The sequence below is a fragment of the Vidua macroura genome, chromosome Z, assembly GCF_024509145.1.
Source record: "Vidua macroura isolate BioBank_ID:100142 chromosome Z, ASM2450914v1, whole genome shotgun sequence".
In the NCBI taxonomy this organism is placed as follows: domain Eukaryota; kingdom Metazoa; phylum Chordata; class Aves; order Passeriformes; family Viduidae; genus Vidua; species Vidua macroura.
The window spans coordinates 25,013,385-25,032,638 of NC_071611.1; the positions used below are offsets into that span (position 1 = coordinate 25,013,385).

At 34.2% G+C, this 19,254-nt stretch overlaps 1 protein-coding gene across 3 annotated transcripts in view; it reads left to right on the forward strand.

Annotated features, from left to right (window-relative positions):
- TNPO1 (transportin 1) overlaps window positions 1-18,860 on the forward strand; it is a 52,489-nt gene extending 33,629 nt beyond the window's left edge. For all 3 annotated transcript variants that reach the window (XM_054002772.1, XM_054002773.1, XM_054002774.1), the window contains 13 exons: window positions 805-1,030; window positions 3,617-3,788; window positions 5,034-5,120; window positions 5,913-6,020; window positions 6,196-6,354; window positions 6,446-6,533; window positions 7,484-7,582; window positions 7,791-7,886; window positions 10,648-10,723; window positions 11,516-11,615; window positions 12,982-13,056; window positions 15,661-15,803; window positions 17,269-18,860. In XM_054002772.1, coding sequence (XP_053858747.1) covers window positions 805-1,030; window positions 3,617-3,788; window positions 5,034-5,120; window positions 5,913-6,020; window positions 6,196-6,354; window positions 6,446-6,533; window positions 7,484-7,582; window positions 7,791-7,886; window positions 10,648-10,723; window positions 11,516-11,615; window positions 12,982-13,056; window positions 15,661-15,768 — 1,394 coding nt within the window. In that variant the 3' untranslated portion in view covers window positions 15,769-15,803; window positions 17,269-18,860. The remainder of the gene's footprint in view (window positions 1-804; window positions 1,031-3,616; window positions 3,789-5,033; window positions 5,121-5,912; window positions 6,021-6,195; window positions 6,355-6,445; window positions 6,534-7,483; window positions 7,583-7,790; window positions 7,887-10,647; window positions 10,724-11,515; window positions 11,616-12,981; window positions 13,057-15,660; window positions 15,804-17,268) is intronic.
- Window positions 18,861-19,254: the final 394 nt, after the last annotated feature.

Consider the following 19,254-nt stretch of genomic DNA (forward strand, 5'->3'; position numbering starts at 1 on the left):
TCCAATTAAAATAGGCTCACTTCCATTCTTTTTTACTTACTCACAGTCCTGCTTGGCTTTTGCCTGAAGTTCCAGCATCTCTGTCCCTTTTGCAAGATGAAGAAGTAGATTTGGGTTCATGCCCAGATTATCATTTTTTCCCTCACCGTCTAATGAACATAATTCTTTTTACTGTTATTAGAAAAGTTTTAGCTGGTTTTGATTTGAAGCCTGGCAAGGTGGAAGTTAGTACTTCTGGCAAATCTCAGTGTCTTATTGCCCTTGCTGACTTGAAGGATGCAGATTTTATTCCTGGTCGATATTGGTATAATTTTAGGAAAACAAAGAAATCTCAATTTCTTAAGGAATCCTTTCTCATGTGATGATTTGTTGTCAAGTATTCTTCTTGGTATTTTCTTGCTTACTCTGAGTAGACTGAAGTAGGAGCTTCAGGCTTTAGAAACTTTACTTGGATGTACTTGCTCTACTGCATTCAATAAAGCATTTCTGGAAATTGGGGGAGCACTGAAGTAGAAACATAATTGAAAATAATGTAACTTTCATTAATGATTTAATTATTATATAATAATTTAATAATTTAATTATTATGTGATATTATAATAATTATCCTTATTATTTATGTAAGAGGTTTTTTTAGAACTTTATACAAATTAATTAGACTTGCTTTGTTAAAATATTTGTATTTTTAACTGCATGTTGTGTTCCTATGTGATAGAGAATGAAAATGTGTCTCTCCTAGGAAACAGAAAACAGTGGAATTTTTCATTAATTCTGGTACTGCAATAGCTATATTTTTCTTTCCAGGCTGCATGCAGGGTATGATTCCATATCTTCCAGAGCTAATCCCTCACCTTATTCAGTGCCTCTCTGACAAAAAGGCTCTTGTGCGCTCCATTACATGCTGGACTCTTAGTCGCTATGCACACTGGGTAGTTAGTCAACCCCCAGACACATACTTGAAGCCATTAATGACTGAGTTGCTAAAGCGTATCTTGGACAGCAACAAGAGAGTACAAGAAGCTGCCTGCAGGTAAGCCAAAGCTTAAGCAAACATCACTATCCATTGCACTGCATTTTTTTTACCATGAGAACCTATTTTCATGCCCTTATCAGTCAACAAGTGACTCCATTTCTAGCTCTTAACTTATTCTTCCTCTTAAATTAGAGTAGATGCAACTTTCTCCCAAATTGTAATAACATGAAAAAAGTTAACATCAATTTCTCTTGTGCAGTTTGTTTTCAGAGTATGTAAAACACCAGCTTAAATAATTTATTGCACTAAATTAGTTGCCGGCAACACTTACTTTCAATATATGCTGTTTCATTGACCAGAAATTTGGCCTTTTTTAAAATGTCTGTGAACACAGTCAGAACTGAATACAGTGGAAAGCTGTCCTATCATTGAATTACTGAAAATGTTTGTACTTAGCATTACCTTTGCTTATGGTTATTTCAAGGGATATTATCTTTCTTTTGAAGTGACATGCTGGGAGGTAAGAATCCCTTCTCCCCCCCCTTCCCTTCTCCCCCTCTACTTCTTTAAACAAAAAAAATTAATTGTTTAATTAGTGGACACAACATTAATGGAGTGGGGATGTGTGCACTCCCTATTGCATCAAAAAAAATTTTACATGTCAGTTTTTGTCAGACTGGAGTGTACACAGCTAGCTTTCAATGGTTCTTCAAGAAGCAGTTATATCTGCCTCTGAACACCTGAAACATAATAATAGTAGTAGTAATAATAATAATAATAATAGCTACCCCCAAATGTCAATAGTGCCTAAGGAGAGTGATGAGTTCAGGGTTCCTGGGCTAAGCTTTCCTCAAAAGGAATATATATTCTTGTGTGAGAACAGATAAAATGACTTTATGAAATGTACTTAGTAAGATTTAGGAATTAAACACTGTTTCCTTTTTGTCTCCAAATGTCTGCAAAAATTTGGATAGCAAGTTTGGGTAGCTTTAACGTCTTTTCTATTTATTCTATTAAAAAAGCCCCAAATGCAAAACCCAAAAAACCAAACAAAACAAACAAGGAACCAAAAAAAAAAAATCCCCAAAGGAAAATCTTCCACTTCTCTTCAAGCTTTCCTTGTCCAACACATGGCTGAAAATCTGCATTTAGCTGAACACAGCTGTGTTGTGGTGTAGTTAAATAACCGCACCTGGTACTTATGACAGATACGCAATAGGTCATGGAAACGAGGAAATCCAGAATGGAAATATTAAAAACTACAGTACACCTGATTTCTTTATTATTATTATAAGTCCATTGTCAGACTTGGAGCAAGTTTTGAGATACTTTCTTTAGGGCCAGAGATTCACTAAAATTATTGTTGCGACTAAAAATAAGCTGGGAAACTTCACTGTAAAGAAAATGTAGAGTTGTTCCAAGTCAAAACATATTTACTAGCTTCTTTAATTGTAAGGAAATACAATTAACCTTCTTGGGCAACGACAAAGAGCTTCATCCTGACACTGAGTAGTTGCATACATTGTTTATGTCTACCAAATTGAAGATTGGTCACAGGATACTGTATGTTTTTGTTCCTAAATTCTGTATGGTAGCAGATGTCTAACATTCACTTCTGTACTTTCAAGAAACTGCTCCTTTAGTTGGTGACACACAGAATGATATTTTACTGAAATACATTTTCCTGCTCAAGTTGTATGCCTTTCTGAAAGAATGCTTCATAATAATAAAAAAAAATTAAATAAATAAAGTAAGAATGATAGCTATATAGAGTTCACAGTTCTCTTGTTCTCACAGAACTCTTGTTCACAGTTCTCTCTAAAAAACTGCATTTCTGTATTTGGTAGCACACAGTGGAGTGTTCACCTCATGCAGTGATGCATGCATTTTAGTGCAGAGATAAGCTAATAATAATCTTGTTGAGAAAGCTAGGCCAGTATATCTTCAATAGCTCCATAATTTTTTCCTTTCCTTAATGTTTCTCTGAAGCAATGTCTCTGGTGTGGGGGGATTTTTTTGATTTTGTTCCATTTTGGATGGGTTTCCTTAACGCTGCTGTTGAAACACTGGATAGACAAGGTGAAAAGTTTCCATGATGTCATGATGTGTGCTTTGACTAGGTGCAGCTAAAACTGTTCATCCTCTGTATTTGCTTTTAGTTTTCCATTTCTTTCTATATATTTTTCTATGTAGCAAACAGCTGACAGTACCAGGTGATGTTTACATTGTACCGGCACAGCAGCATCAAAATGTCTAGGTGCAGCTACTGTGTACATTAAAGACAGTGGTCCATTTTTAACTTAAATAATTAGCTTTTGTTGTGGTTCCTTCTCTTTTAGTTAGTATATTGTAACTTTTTGGTTAATGCTTTTATTTTTAGTGGGGGACTCCCTAAGGAGTTTTATGGCAATACTTTAAAATTTTGTCCTTCATAATGTAAAACCTGGATCCTTATGGGTAATTATGTGTTCAGTTAAAAAAGATCAAAGTTATTTAAGTATTAATTTTTTGGAAGTTTATAATACATTAGTTTGAGGACTTAAATACAGCTTTATGTTTAAACAGAAATAGGTTAAGTAGGGCATTTTGGGGTTGTCTTGTTTCCTTGTTTCCAAGGTACTAACCTGTTTTATTGTCCTTCAGTGCCTTTGCTACTCTAGAAGAGGAGGCTTGTACAGAACTTGTTCCTTATCTTGCATATATACTTGACACTTTGGTCTTCGCATTTAGTAAATACCAGCATAAAAACCTGCTCATTCTTTATGATGCTATAGGAACTCTAGCAGATTCTGTAGGACATCATCTAAATAAACCAGTGAGTATACCTTATGTTCTGTAGAAGGACTTACTATATTTGAAAAACTTGTTCAGTGTTTTTTGTAGTGTGCTTTACGTGTTATAAACTAGAAATGCTGGTAGTTCCGTGTACCTTTTATTAGTGCGGCATGCTTACAGATAAAATAGACTGCACATAATTTTCCCAACTACACAAATATTTGCCATTTTGAGTAAAAAGCAAAAGTATGTGATTTGTTGTGAAATGTGCTGTTCATCATGGTTTTCTTTATGCTTCAAGTTTTTTTAGCTCAAAGAAGATAACACTATAGATACCCCATTTGGACAAAGCACACAGATAACACACAGGCAAATGTGGTAGGGTTATTTTTAGTGTACATGTATTAATAAATAGAAGATGTACATGTCATATGTTGGCATCTTATGACGGTTATTGAAACTCGTTTTATTTCTCTATAGTGCTTCAAATTACATATACGCCCTAGAAAAAAATTTTTTAATTGTTTCCATTTTACTTGCCATCTGGAACCCCACACCATCAAAGGACCTGTTTTTCAGTCTCTCTCTGAGCCTGGCCACCTTGACATTTTAAAGTACCAGGAGGAAGCTAAATGGCAGCTCCTGATGAGGGTGGGACTTTCTTTAGTCAGTTAGAATTTTGTACCTAATTTTGTACATAGCAAAACCAGTTGGCTCTTTGGATACCTTCTGCAGGCAATAGTACTTTAGAGGTGCCTTGCTTAATGTCCTTGTGACTGTGGCTGTGCAGTGGCAAGAAATTCAACTTTATATAGAAGGACTAAGTGCCTCCTTCTGGAGGGATAGGAAATTACTTTCTTTGTGGATGGTTAGTTTGAGGAAGAAGTTTCAGAACTTGTGGTCATGGATATAGGGTTGTAACATCAGGACAGTAGAAAATGGTTGAGAAAAGCAGGTGGCACATGTAGAGCCATAATGTAAATATAAAAATGTTTTCTGTACGCCTTGTGGCAGTCAGATAGATAACCTGGGCAGCTATGCTAAAACCAAACTTAGAGGAAGAGATTCCCTTTGTAAAGATACTTAGGTGCTTTAGGAAAAAATATCAAACACAAATTGTAAAATCTAGTATTAAAATATTTCTGTGAATTGCAACAGTGATTGAATTATAGTACACCTGTTTGTTCCTTTATTTAAAAAAGTATAATATATCTCAGTTATTTTTTAACTTTGAAATAGAGTGGTAAGCAGTAAAGTGTTTTAGCAACATTTTCATCCTAAACAGGAATATATTCAGATGCTAATGCCTCCATTGATCCAGAAGTGGAACATGCTGAAGGATGAAGATAAAGATCTCTTCCCTTTATTAGAGGTAAATGTTAAAATGTGAATATTTTTATCAACTTTATTTAGATTTTTTTTTTTTACTAAAGGCATTCCTCCTAGGAAATATGACTATAAAAGCTGACATTTTTAGCTATTTTCTATTAGGGAAAAAATATTCTGACCGTGGTAAGAAAATTTTATGACTGAATAAATGTCCTTAGGTTTAGCAGAAATAATTTAGAATTTTTTCTATTTTTTCTGCCATCTTTGAGTGTTTTCTTGGATAGGATTCTTTTACAAAAAAAAAGGGTTCTACCCTTCTTTTATTCTTGTCTTCTTTCTCTTTGCTCTCCCTTCATCCCTCCATTAAAACTATTGTCAGACAAGCTGAAGGTATGAACCAGGCCATGTAGTCTAATGCTCTTTACTTGCTGAGTGTGAAGCACCTCTAGAGGAAAACACCTCCAGAAAAATTAGTTTTGTAACTCTTACGTTATATTAGGGCTTGTTCATGGTCAAGATACTGCAGCTTAGTGTAAGTGCTGTCTGAATTATTGTAACTGGTTTTGTATGCATTTTCTTGGCTAACTCTTAAGAAGATGCTGCTGCTGAGAAATTTTCTCAACTGGCGTATGCAGGAGCAAGTAACAACTTGCTGATAGTTGCCTTGGCTCAGCTAAATCGGTACCGCCTTTCTAGGTTGTATTTACTTAATCAGTTACATGTTGGTGTACTTAAAATCCTAAGTTCCAAATTGCCTCTCCCAAGTAAAAGACACTTCAGGCATGTGAAGAAAAGTAGTGACTGTTTTATCTCTTTCCTTTTTTTTTAATTCCAGTGCCTGTCATCAGTTGCTACTGCCTTGCAATCTGGCTTTCTTCCATACTGTGAACCTGTGTACCAGCGCTGTGTAAATCTGGTGCAGAAGACACTTGCACAAGCCATGGTATTTTGCTATAACTATTCCAATGTTACTTCACTAAACCAAAGTGTTAACTATGTGAAATTAGAGGTGTGCAAGGAAATTGAATATCTACATGAACGTGCAGTTCTGCAGCTTTTTTATCATACTCCTGAGAAAATCTAGTATAATTTTGAAAATGTGTACTTATTTGTTGCAGTTGCATAATGCTCAGCCAGACCAATATGAGGCTCCAGATAAAGATTTCATGATCGTGGCTCTTGATTTACTCAGTGGTTTAGCTGAAGGACTTGGAGGCAACATTGAACAGCTAGTGGCTCGCAGCAATATCCTGACACTAATGTATCAATGCATGCAGGTGAGATGAGCAAGGTGTTTGATCTACACATCCTTTATTCAGAGAATCAGAAACTCATCTAGAATTGTAATTTTTTTCTTCCTCTCTTTAGGACAAAATGCCTGAGGTACGGCAGAGTTCTTTTGCATTGTTAGGTGACCTGACAAAGGCATGTTTTCAGCATGTTAAACCTTGCATCGGTATGTTTCTTTTACATGTTTAATAACTTGTTTTCCAAATATCTAAGAGGTTGTATTAGCCATTGTTATGCTCCTTGTTCTGTGGGTTGCCTTTTTAAGGTGTGATACATGGTAATTTTCTGCAAAAGTCTCTAGTCTTTTGTTCCTTTAAAGAAAATATGTTGTTCATATTTTGGTGGACAGTGCAAAAGTTGATTTTTTCTTTATTTTTATCACTCTTTTTATTCTACTAGAATTTATTGATAAGTAAAAATATGTCTAATATATAAATCCAAAAATGAGGTAGAGGATAAGGTTTTACTTTGTTTTTCTGCTTTGTTTTTTATTTCTGTGGAAAGTAGTATCAGTGATATACTTCTACAATGTTTGGTCTCTCTTCCTACAGATACTGTTGAGATGCACTTGCCAAATTAATGTGTGGATAGGCTTGGAATTAAAAATTATTTGGCAGATGTTATAATGACCTTTTTGACTCACTTTTCTCTAAAGTTTAATCAAAGATGTAGTTGCCTTCTAGTCTTGGTTGTTTTTTCAGGGGTAGCTGAATACATGGTTATCTAGGTGATTTGGGGGATGTTCAGCCATATGATAAAACTAGTGCTTGTAGCTGTGTTTTTTTTTTCTCTTCCTCTCTCTCCTCTCACCTGGGAAAGGGAAGGAGAGAAGATTTCTACATAAAAGTTACATAAAGATAAACCCTTTTAGGAAGATTCTAAAAGCATAATATGAAAATATTTGCATTTATCTGCTTCGGTTCTAAATTCCAGGTTAATCTGATAAATAGCTGGAATATAGCTCTTGTTAATCTAAATGTAACATTTTTTAAGTATTTAAATAGGCTTCCATTATATTTTTCTTAAGCATCCCTTTTTTTCCCCCCCCACAATCCTAAAGAAAGGGACAACATGGTTGTATTGTGTGATGAGTTTTTAAAATGTTGTTCTTTCTAGCTGATTTCATGCCAATTTTGGGAACCAACCTAAACCCGGAATTCATTTCTGTGTGTAACAATGCCACCTGGGCAATTGGAGAAATCTCTATCCAGATGGGTAAGATTTATTTTTTTTTTTAAATCTCTGTTCATTTAGAATTATTTGTCTGGGTGTTTTGGGTGAATTTTTTTAAGTGATACCTTTATGTTAATATTTAAATTACATTTGTGATCCTTGTCCTTGTGAGTAAGTTACATGTACATGTTCTGTTTACATTGTACATATTAATGGTCATTTTCTTCTGATTTTTTAATTGTTGTTTCAGGTATAGAAATGCAGCCTTATATTCCAATGGTCTTGCACCAGCTTGTAGAAATAATTAACAGACCCAACACACCAAAGACGTTGTTAGAGAACACAGGTACCCAAAAAATAACCTGTACATGGTGAAGGGAATTAAAAAGATTTTTTTTTTTAATAATTATTTTTGAAATTGCATAGGGGAACCACACGAGAACTGATTTTGTTATGTACTTGGCTTTTATAAGCAAAAGCAACTCTTCCGCACAAGCTCTTACAAGTCTCAGTCTTGCAGCAAATCATATATCTAGATTCTAATTGCTTTCTCCTTTTATAACATTTATTATATCTATTTATCATCTATTTAGTCATTCTTCTAGTTTTATTTATGTATGAAATATGACAAATATATGCAGTAACACTTAAGACTTAATTTCTCACTGATTTTGATGTATGCATGTCTTTACATGTGTACTGTATATATATGTCTAGTGTTGGAAAAAAGGTAATTGGCCTATATAAAACAATGAATTCTCTGAATTTAGAAAAAAGTGCCCTTTTTTCTAGGATAAACTTAAAATATCATACACAAAAATCTAGATCTGTGATGGCAGTTTTACCACGACATAACAGAAATTATGATTAATTTCTGTTACCTGGTCACTTAAAAACAAATTCCTGAAAAGAATTCTAATTATGGCATGCATATTTTATGTTCTGACTTTGCATTCCAAAATGGGAGTAATTCCCAAATGCCTTACTGAATTGGAATTTCTGGGGCTTGTTTCTTTTGCATTTATAGAGGCCTTGTTCTGGTATGAAAAGCACCTTCCATACTTGAGCAAAAATTTATAGATAATACGATGGGTTTATTGTTTACTATTTTACTAATTGACTTTTTTTTTCCTTCTGTTTGAAAACTGTCCTGTAAGAAAATGACAGTTTAGTTGCTATATCTGACATGATTGAATATGATGCAAGTACAAAGATACGGTTATACTTTTTGAGCAAAGTAAGAGATAATTTGGAGAGAGATTTTTCAAAGCATTTTTTTCCTTCTGTATTCTCTAAACTTAAAAGCTGAACCACTTTCTCTGCCCCTCTATCTCATTTAGTATGGAAGGTGAACTTGAAGGAAAATTTATCTAATTTTATGGCATATTATAGGGACTACTTTTTGAAAAGAAGATTTTGAATCAAAGACGTAGATGTGAAATATACCGTGGAATAGTGTAACAGTATAATAGTGTAATAGTCTAACAATATAAGTTTTTCTTACCCCTGCCCTGATTCCCCTCCTCTGCACTGATGGATGTGTAATACCTGTAACTGAGAGGCATCCAATAGTTAAATATATGTATGCTTCCATCATTAAGAGAATTTTTGGAAGCATCCAAACACTGATTTTTTTTTTTTCCAATTCTCTTAATAGTTATTTTAAATGTGGATGGGTAACTGCAAATAAATGTTGAGTGTGGTGTACTTATAATAAGTTTGTTGTGGGATATTTTGTTGTGTGCCACTAATATGTGCAAGAATATTACTGGTTTTGCTGTAGCTTGCTGTGTAATTAATTATGAAAACAATTGTGAAAACACACTTTGATAGAGATTTCTGTTTCTTGTTCAGGCTGTAGCTGTAAGAATTTACAGATTAAACTTAAAATTGTATTTTCATTTGAACTTCAGTGAAGTTTTGTAAGATACTAAAAAACTTTAGACACTGTATATGGAAATTGAGTAATACCAATGTGAGCTGCATCACATGAAGTTAATATGTTAGAGACTGCTAGGATATCCTACACCAAACTTTTATTTGAGAAAGCATCATCTGCTTTATTGCATGTTTCATGATACTGTTCACAAATGCCTGTTTAAATTACAGTGTTGCATAGTATGTCCCTTGAACATAGGTTTCCTTTTTCTGCTTCATACAAATCTGCTGGATTTTAGTATTATTCATGTATTTTGCTTCAAGTAATTCTGATACATTATTCCCCACCCTCTCCTTTTTCTAAAGATTAATCTTTTGTGAGTTGAGCAAACACCATTAAAACACATTTGCATAATGATACTTTCTTTGGTCTGTCCCTTGGAACAAAGAGCCAAACTACCTAATCATGCAGTGTAGCAATTTTGCTTTTCATGTGTCCTCATGCTTTGGTATCAGAAGTCAGATTCTTGTACATTTTATGAGGAAAACTTTTGTGAGAAGGAGAAATACTAGGATTAAAGAATTAATGTTCTACAGTCAGTTGCTTTGGGATAGCAACCATTTTGAATTATTTTCTCTGTGAGATTATGAAGAAGATAAACATTTGAGAAGTGTTCTATTTAGGATTTTCAGACAGACCATAATATATCCTATGTAGAAGTATTTGGAAATGTATTTTTACTGATAGATTAGGTCTACAGAAACCTTGAATTCTAAACATTGGATAAAATAAAATGTTTATAGTACTTGATACTAATACTGAAAATAATTAATTTCCTTTTTTAAAAAATATCCATTATAGTACATTTCAATAAAAACTTCAAATGTATAGAGGTTAATTTACTGTAAATTATTACTCAAAAGAGAGACAGAATGGCTGCTTGCATCAGAAAGCCTTTGAAATTAAAATTGTGTTTTTGGTGTTCTCTCATACTTCTTTAATTTTTTCTTTTATCTTCGAGAGTATACCATATATGTTGCTGCCTCTTATTTAGGGGGTGGTAATAAACAGCACTGGTGAAATCTTATGTTTATTATCATACACAGATTCTGTTGGTTTCTGTTTCTGAGTTATTTGTTGTTTTTTCTTTATTTTTTCTCCTCCCCCCTCATTTGCTCATGTCTTGGTTGGCGTTTGGTGGTGTATAACCGTGATTGCGTTACCTTAGCAATAACAATTGGTCGTCTTGGTTACGTTTGTCCTCAAGAGGTGGCCCCCATGCTACAGCAGTTTATAAGACCCTGGTGTGTATTATTCAATCTTTTTTTTTTAATTCATTTTTCTTCACTCTCTTTCTTTCTTTCTTTCTTTCTTCTCTCTATCTCACTTTTAGATATATTTTCAGTTGGTTACAAAATCTCAATCCTTAATCATTGCCAACCATGTGACTAATCTTGTCCTATCAGGTTTGTGAGTTTTTAGTAGCACCGTCATGTATTCTTTATGTTGTGGCTAACGACTACTTTATGCATGGGATAAGATTGTCACATGCTTGCTGTGTTAAAGCTTGACTATGAAAGAGCATTTTAAAATCCACCAGAATGATAATACAATGCATGCAAATATTGTAAAATTTAAACTGTGCATTACCTAAAATTCAGTCTGAGGCTTGAAATGCTGTAAGGAATATATGTTTATAGATTTGTTATGTATAAAATAGCTTGCTTGCTGCTGTTAAAAGTTCAGTAACTGTTCTGTAAGTGGTATCTGACATAATTCATACTGTGACAGTATTTTATGTTCCGCTTCTAATAATGATAGTTTCTATAAGTATTTCAGATTCATGTTTATTTTGTATTTAATGGAATAGAGGTCACACTTTCTGACTACAGTATAACAAAAAGCCAGATTCTGGAGGTGATGCCTAATGGTATTATGCTAGTAAAACTGTGTGCCACAAGTATTTTTCTAAGTGTTCAAAATTGTGTTTCAGATCATCTTATCAGTGTGACTTATTCCATCAGATACTGTCATTTAGTTTTGACTTGGTTGAAGAAAAGTAATAGTTATGTAAGTTTTGCTTTCCAATTTGTTAGGTGCACCTCTCTGCGAAACATAAGAGACAATGAGGAAAAGGATTCAGCGTTCCGTGGGATATGTACCATGATTACTGTCAACCCCAGTGGAGTAGTCCAAGTAAGATACATTAGTAGATGCTTACTTTCCTTTAGTCATGTGAAATTTAGTGAAAGCTGTATGTGGAGTATGAAACAGTTTACCTTGAAGAGATTCCCTGCAGTACATGATGTAGCTTTATTTTGAAGTCAAGAAGCACAAAATGTTAATATTGTTAATAATGTGTGTCATGATTCTTCAGTAATGGTCATCTAAAAAGGAAAGAGGAGAAGTATTGTTAAAATGAGTTTTTGTCTTTTACTGGCAATGAATATGTAAATAATGAACTTCGATTAACTGTATTTTGATACTTCTGTCAGGTTGTGGTCAGGATCTGTATGCAAATATAAGGTAAAAGTTGGCATTCTTAAACCCATTTTCCACATGTAACCTAGGTTTTTAAAACAAGAAACAGGACAAAACCAGTAACCACCCTTTTGTTCTTAACACTTGGGTAGGGAAGATTCTGTTTCAACTTTGGATAAATTTTTCAAGTAGTCAATGTGACAATGAACATGCATCTCTTTAAAATAAATGGTACAATTGAAGAATAGAATATGACTTAATCTTTAGTCTCCACACCTCTAAAGTAAAGCTGTATCAATGTAATATTTTTTAAGAGGAAAACAAAACTGATCTTTCCCTTTTCTTTGCTTGGAATTCTTCTTCCTGAAACACAAGAATTGAGCGTTTGCCTCATTTTGAAATGTTCAGCTCATTTCATTTAGGCCTTATTCCGTACTTTACATTTCAGTCTTCTGCTGTCTGTTCATTTGTGTAGCTTGCAGAGAGGGGTTAAATAAGGACCCATTTCATTAACTCATCTTTTCTCTCTAATCATCTTCAGTTCCTATTTCTTGCATTAGCAACATTATTTTTAAAGACTGATGTTCTGTTGGTGTAGGAGGAGGTAATGCATGATAGCAGATGAATGGAGTACAGGGGTTTTGAGGTGGCTTTAGTTTTGAACCTGTATGATAAATGTTCACTGTGTTCCAGAAAAAAAATTACTTAAATAAATAAAGCAGGTTTTTTTCCCTAACTGGAAATGTGTGAGAGATACATTTGTTGCTTGTGAGTAAAGGAAGTAGATATTGCATTTGTAGGTATACTGAAAGAATTAAAGTTATACTAGTGTGATGTAGAGGGGAGAGTTGTAGTTGGTTTCACTGTGGTTTAATTTAAGATGCTCAGCAATTTCTGTAGCTGAACATTTAGGCACACAATAACTTACCATTGTCTGAATTAAGTGGAAAATAAATACATAAAAGCAAAAGCAGTTGTAAATTAGGATCAAAGATCATCCACTTCACAGAATGAACATCAAGCATTGTTTTCAGATGTATAAATTGAGGTTTCTAACCTATATGATTGCTTAATCTTGTAGGACTTTATTTTTTTTTGTGATGCTGTTGCATCATGGATTAGCCCAAAAGATGATCTTCGAGACATGTTCTGTAAGGTAAGGTTGCTAAGATAATAGTATATCCTATTGGTGGTTGTTTTATATCTTCTGGTCTCATTCTGTTTCACTGCTAGTACTTACTGTGTGTGTGTGATCATGGAGACAAAGAAACATGAAAATCCTGATTTCTTCTTTTAACCTGTATCTTATATGCATTTGGATTATTCCAAACTTTTTAAAAGAGTTGCAAAGTTCACTTGAGGTGTTTTTTGAAGAGATAATGATCCTCAAACAGCTTTTCATAATATCCAGCCTGCTATGCTTTTCCTGCATTTGGAAGAACAGGGGAGTTTATATTACATGTAAGATTTTTTTGTCAGAAAATGAGATTTGTATGGTTCAAGACTATTTTTTGCCACATAGATGGCTACTTTATTTTGGAGACATACATAAGTTTCAAATTAAAAATATCCCAGTGGTATCTTATTTGTTTCTTGTAACTCCTGCTGAAATACGAGATTGCTTAATCCTCCTCAGAATCCCTCTTGGTTGAGTAAGTTTCAAGAAACTAAAATACAGTTATACCTAAGAATACATCCCTAGGGAAAGCGTCAGTAGAATTTAAACTATAGGACTGTTTGTCCTATATCCAAAATCTTAAATTTAAAAAAGAGAGAGAGAGAGAGAAAAGTGGTTTACCTCACAAGTTCTAAAGTGAAATCCCCATATTTAGGAAGTTCTATGTCAATAGTGAGGTTCATGATATTCTTAGAGCAAAAACTGAGCATATTCTTAAGTACTTTTTAGGATTGTGGGTTGGTATTGGCACTTTTTCTTCAATTAGTGACATGTGTGAGCATCAAATCAGAAGCTAGAACTTTTCTATTCCATCTTTAAGGGCAAAGGCAGAAATCTTGATGTCCTAGTTAGTCTCGCAGATAACCAGCCTCCTTCCAAGGAACATTAGATTTAGAAAAGGCTATGAATATTCTAACATCAGCAGAATGAAACACCAATCACAACTTAAAAGGGGATCCTGGATAGAGTCTGTGATTGCCCAAAGGAATCTGACTGCATGTTTTTGCACCAGTCCTTCAGCAGGTTAAGCTTCTCTTTTTCAAATTCTTTCCAAGTTATCCGTTTGGGAAACAATGTGTACAAACTAAATAGAGTGGTTCTTGGTCACTTGGCATAAGGACATTCTTGCTTTCTTAAGCAAGCAATTTTAAAGTAGTTTTGTGGGTTTTGCCTTGCAGGAAAGGAGACAAAGCTTTCTTCAGTGATAACACACAGGGTTTTTAGACAACTTCTTCAGGAATATGTGATTGCTGTAATCCAAGTAGATGTTTTTCCAACAGTAATTACGACTTTTCAGGAACAAGGGAAAGAAACTGGATTTGTCCAGGTTTTGGGGTTTTTTTAAATCTTTTTATTCTTTAGTACTAGAACGGGAAGAGAAGATACTTTCAAGAGCATGATAGATGAGCTGCCATTGTTAAAATCTGACTCATAACCTTTTGTCTGTCACTGAGCATTCTTAGATTTTCAGGAGTTTCTTAGCAACTGATTAATGTGACTCCTTGGGTTTAGGAAAGAGCCCGCTTTTGGGAGGGAGAAAAGCAGTAAGCTAACTGGTTGCATATAATGCCATTACCACTACATCTGTTTAAAAACAACTCTGCTTGACAGTCTTGTGTTGAACTTGTTACCATGAGCTTGAATTTTGACATTGCCTTTTATTTGAGGATGTGTTCATCACTGACTGTTCCACAGTTCAGTTACACTGAGTGTAAAAAGGAAAAAAAAACTTTAGATTTTCTTAGTATAATTTTCTATGTTGAACAGTAATTCTGTCTGGTTTTGTCCTTTCTAATGTTTTGCTTTTACTTGCTGTTTAAAGAGATAACACACTAAGATTTTTTTTTGATAGTGTAATTTCATTTTCAATTAGTTTATTACATCAAATGGTCCAGACGGAAACCTGTATATTATTTGTTTTCCTCTTTCACTGGCTTTTGATTGCCATTGACTGTGGATCCCTGTTATTTCAAAACAAAGAAGGTTTTAAGAGCTTAATTTTTAGTGAAGTTGTCTTAGAGGTTCTATGCAGAAAACAGAGTTCTCAAAGATTGTATATTTATGCTAGAAATTGACAGGTATTCATTCTGTCAAAACCTGGCTGCCATTTAATTCAACTTCCCACAACATACTTCACATCTATTAAAAAATAAATGTGAACACAGTAGTCTTAAAATATGTGTGGATGGATGGATGGATGGATGGATGGATGGATGGATGGATGGATGGATGGATGGATGGATGGATGGATGGATGAAAAATGAATTTTAAAAATTACAAATCAACATTCTGAAATGGCTTAACCCTGGGCTTTAAGTTACCTATTAAAATATATATATAAACACGTATACATGCACTAGTTTCTTTGGGTAGCTATATTCTTTGTGTCACCTTTAAAGAAACACATTAGAAAGATCTTGCTCTACTTCCTTTGCTTCTTTGTAGCATTTCAGTGTGATATTGGAGAATTCAAATTGCCAGATGTACAACTCGGCAGTTTGTGGCTTACTACATATGAAGCTAGTAAATAATGTAGCCTCTATTTTTTGCCTTTTTTTTTTTTTTCCCCTTTCTCATTTGTAGATTCTTCATGGATTTAAAAATCAAGTTGGGGATGAGAATTGGAGGCGTTTCTCTGACCAGTTTCCTCTTCCCTTAAAAGAGCGCCTTGCAGCTTACTATGGAGTTTAACCTCATGCACTGTAGCTGCAGTCCCATAATTAGAGGTAAGCACATGAGTCTTGCTTGCCAAAGAGAACTGGGACTTCCTCCCTGTTTGCATCGTATGAAATATAATTAATTCATCAGTCTAGAATTGCTGAGCTACTGCTTCCTATATGAAGGAAAGAATGGATGATAATATACCTAAATGATGGTGACTGTAGCAAAAGCATTTGTCTGATATTTTTTATTGTTACAGAAAGAAAGAAAAACTGAGTCTATGATACACACATTAGTTTATCAAGAAAGTTGAAAGTGTAGGTATAACAAAGTGCTGGTTCAAGTTTAATAAGCAAAGTAATGAATATGATCATCAAGTTATCGTGCTAAAGACACAGGCTACCTTATATGTTATAAATTAATAGATGGCAGATGTGGTCTAAGTGGGAATACTCTCCTAGGATAAGAAAGCAAGTTTGTTAGCACACTATAAGAAGTCTAATGGCCTCCTAACTACATGCTAAATGATCTTTCTACTGAATAAAGAATGATATGCTAATAACTACAGTAACTGTAAAGCTTGATATTGGGGGAGGCTGATGTATGTTTTTTATTGCCATGTTCCATTTGTGTGTGTCAGCTCAGAATTGTTAGACACTTCTGTGTGGAGAATGATTCAGCTTCGACAAAGAACAATGAAAGTGCATTCCAGAGTACCTCTATTATTATACCACCTTGCTTTGTATGCTACCTGTGTATGCTGTATAAAGCAAATTTCCCATACGTGATAACTATTATATTACCCAAGAAAGAAAGTGAATTAAATTTATTCTTTTTGTCATTATACAAATTTGATACTTCTAGTAGAATTTTTGTACTGAAATTACGAGAGTGAATCATGCAGTTCTGTTTAGTGTTGGAATGGACAACTATTTAAAATTCAGCCTAAGATTTTTTCAAAGTCAGTGTCATACAATTTTTGCATTACAAGTTTGATCGGAACAATGGATTAAAAATAAAACAGCTACATACTTATCAATGAGGGCATTTTAGTTCCGACATAAGAATGTTTTCTGTTCTTGATGAAAAAAGGAAACCAAAGTGATAAAATCTGCCATTGTTTTAGTTTTAACTGCAGAGAAGCTATGGCCATCTTGTTTAATCCACTCAAAAGGGAAGCTGCTAGGTCAATTGCAGATATGTTTAATACTTTTTGTCAATGTCATAGCTACCTCATAATTTTGTGCTAAAAATGGTAATACTGGTTAGAATGCTTTTATCTTAAATCTAGGTTTAACACAATAGTGGAACTGTCAATGTAGCTTCAAAGCATATATTGTTGTTTCATGAATAATAATTTATCCAATACAAATGGGCTGGTTTCTTAACAGATCTAAAAGGGAACATAAGGCACAAATCCATTTTTAAGTTAGAGGTTGGCATTTAGTGCTTGAAAAAGACTCTTTGTGTACCTATCTGCCAGAGGTTCCAGGTAAGATTTAATTTTACTGTTATCTTTTCTTTTTACAGGTCCTTCAGTCTGGGAGACTATGAGGGAGCCTCTGCACCCAGGGAAAATGTTACCCTTTACTGGGGGGAAGGGTAAACCAGTAGGGAATACAGTACAATCCCAACCCTACTGGGAGGGGCGGGAGGGAGGTGTTGCCGTCACTGTATTAAGTCGATGTTGGGAAATGTTTTAACATCTGGAGCCTTTGTGGGTGGAAATCTGTCTCCTATTACACCTCTGCACTGGATGTGAAGAAAAAAAAAAGAATCTAGTCACAAAACAGCACATTCTGGAATATTGTGGGGATTTGTATCAAAATAAGAAACCATATAATTGAACCATAGGGATACGTAAAGAGGAAAAATATTTTGCGCACAATAAAGGAAACCTAAGAATGGGGGTCACAAACAGTAAAAGGCTTTCTTTTTTGTTTTCTGTTTTTTTAAGTAAGGGTTTTCTACATTATTTCATCCTGCTTGATGGGATTCCTAGATATTTGCATGTTAATGAAGAACTACACAAACGAAGTTAGTACAGTTAAAATGCAGCTTGTGTCTGTATTAGGAACAGGCACTTGCAGTGTACAGTATAGAAACCCCATCGTAAAATAATAAAGGTTAACTTGGACAAAATGAAGCAACCTGCAAGCTGCCAAATAAGTCACTCCTTTCATTTTTGGGGTAAGGAGAGGGACACTGCAAAGGAAAGATTGACATCTTAATTTTTACATTAAGAAAAACAACCAAGGTAGTGGATACGATTTTATTATTGTACTTTGTTAGTTTTGATTTCTAGAGTAAGGCATTATTCTTAACTTGCAGTTTAAGGTTCAGGCATGCATTCTGGCTCATAGTGATCAGAAGTAATTTTAATTAGTGGGAAAGTAGCATGCTTGCATCACATAGAGTGAAATTGGTATACATTTACCTATGTTGCACCAGTTTTGTGTTGCAGTTTACCAATTCAATATAGCCCTGCATTTAAAATTCCTTTTTAAGATTCAGTGGAATTTATTTTTATTAAGAATATAGATATAAAGTACTGTAGTTAACAATTAGGCCTTGAAATACCTTTTTAGGATCTGTTAAGAATAAGATTGATATTGTATTGTGTGTAACCTGCACAATGTGGAAAGCTGATATAGCTGTGCAAAATATTTGCCTCTGTGCTGTCAGTGTGATGTGCTTTCTGCATGGTTATATACTAGTGATTTTATCAGAATCTCTAAAATGAATTACATGGTAAGACCCGTTAAAGGCTGCATAAATGTTAGTTGGCACGTAAAGACAATTGTAGAAGTTGATTACAAGATTGCTATATTTGTGTTTATTCCCACTCAACGTATTATCTTCTACGCTTTCTTTTTGTTCAAAGCATGATCTTAAAAGATGTTTAAGTTAATGGATGTAATGCAGGGTATCTACACTGTATCGGCGCATGTTGGTGGCCCTTTGTGATGTAGTTAAATGCACAGGGGTGCAAGTTTAAAGCTACAGAGTGAAAGTTGGTTTGGATCCTCTTCATTTCATTTGTTTAGCTTTTCTGTTGTGTTTTTTTTTTTCTCTACTTACATGTATTCCTGTGAATAAATCCTCGTTAAGTTAACGCTTTACTTTTCCTTCCATGTGTATTTTCTTATGTACTGTGAATGTGAAATCCTAACTGGTACACTTGATCTTGTGTCCATCTGAAAGTGGCAAGTCTTTATTAATTTAGATTGCCTAAAGAGTATCCCATGATGATAAAGGAAAATGGAGAGATTTTTAGCTCTGCTGGTCAGAGGTGAAGCCACACCTTTCCATTTTTCAAGTGCTGCATTATTAATCTGCAAAACAAAATTAAGCCATAACAGCCTTTTTGTAGATTTAGTTTCTCACCTTTGCATTGCAGAATGAATACTGGATAATGGATAACAGTTTTTTTGTTTAGTTGGTGTTTTCTGGTTTGTTTTTTTGTTTTGTTTTCTTTTATTTTTTCTTTCTTTCATTGGTTAGTTTTTGGGATTT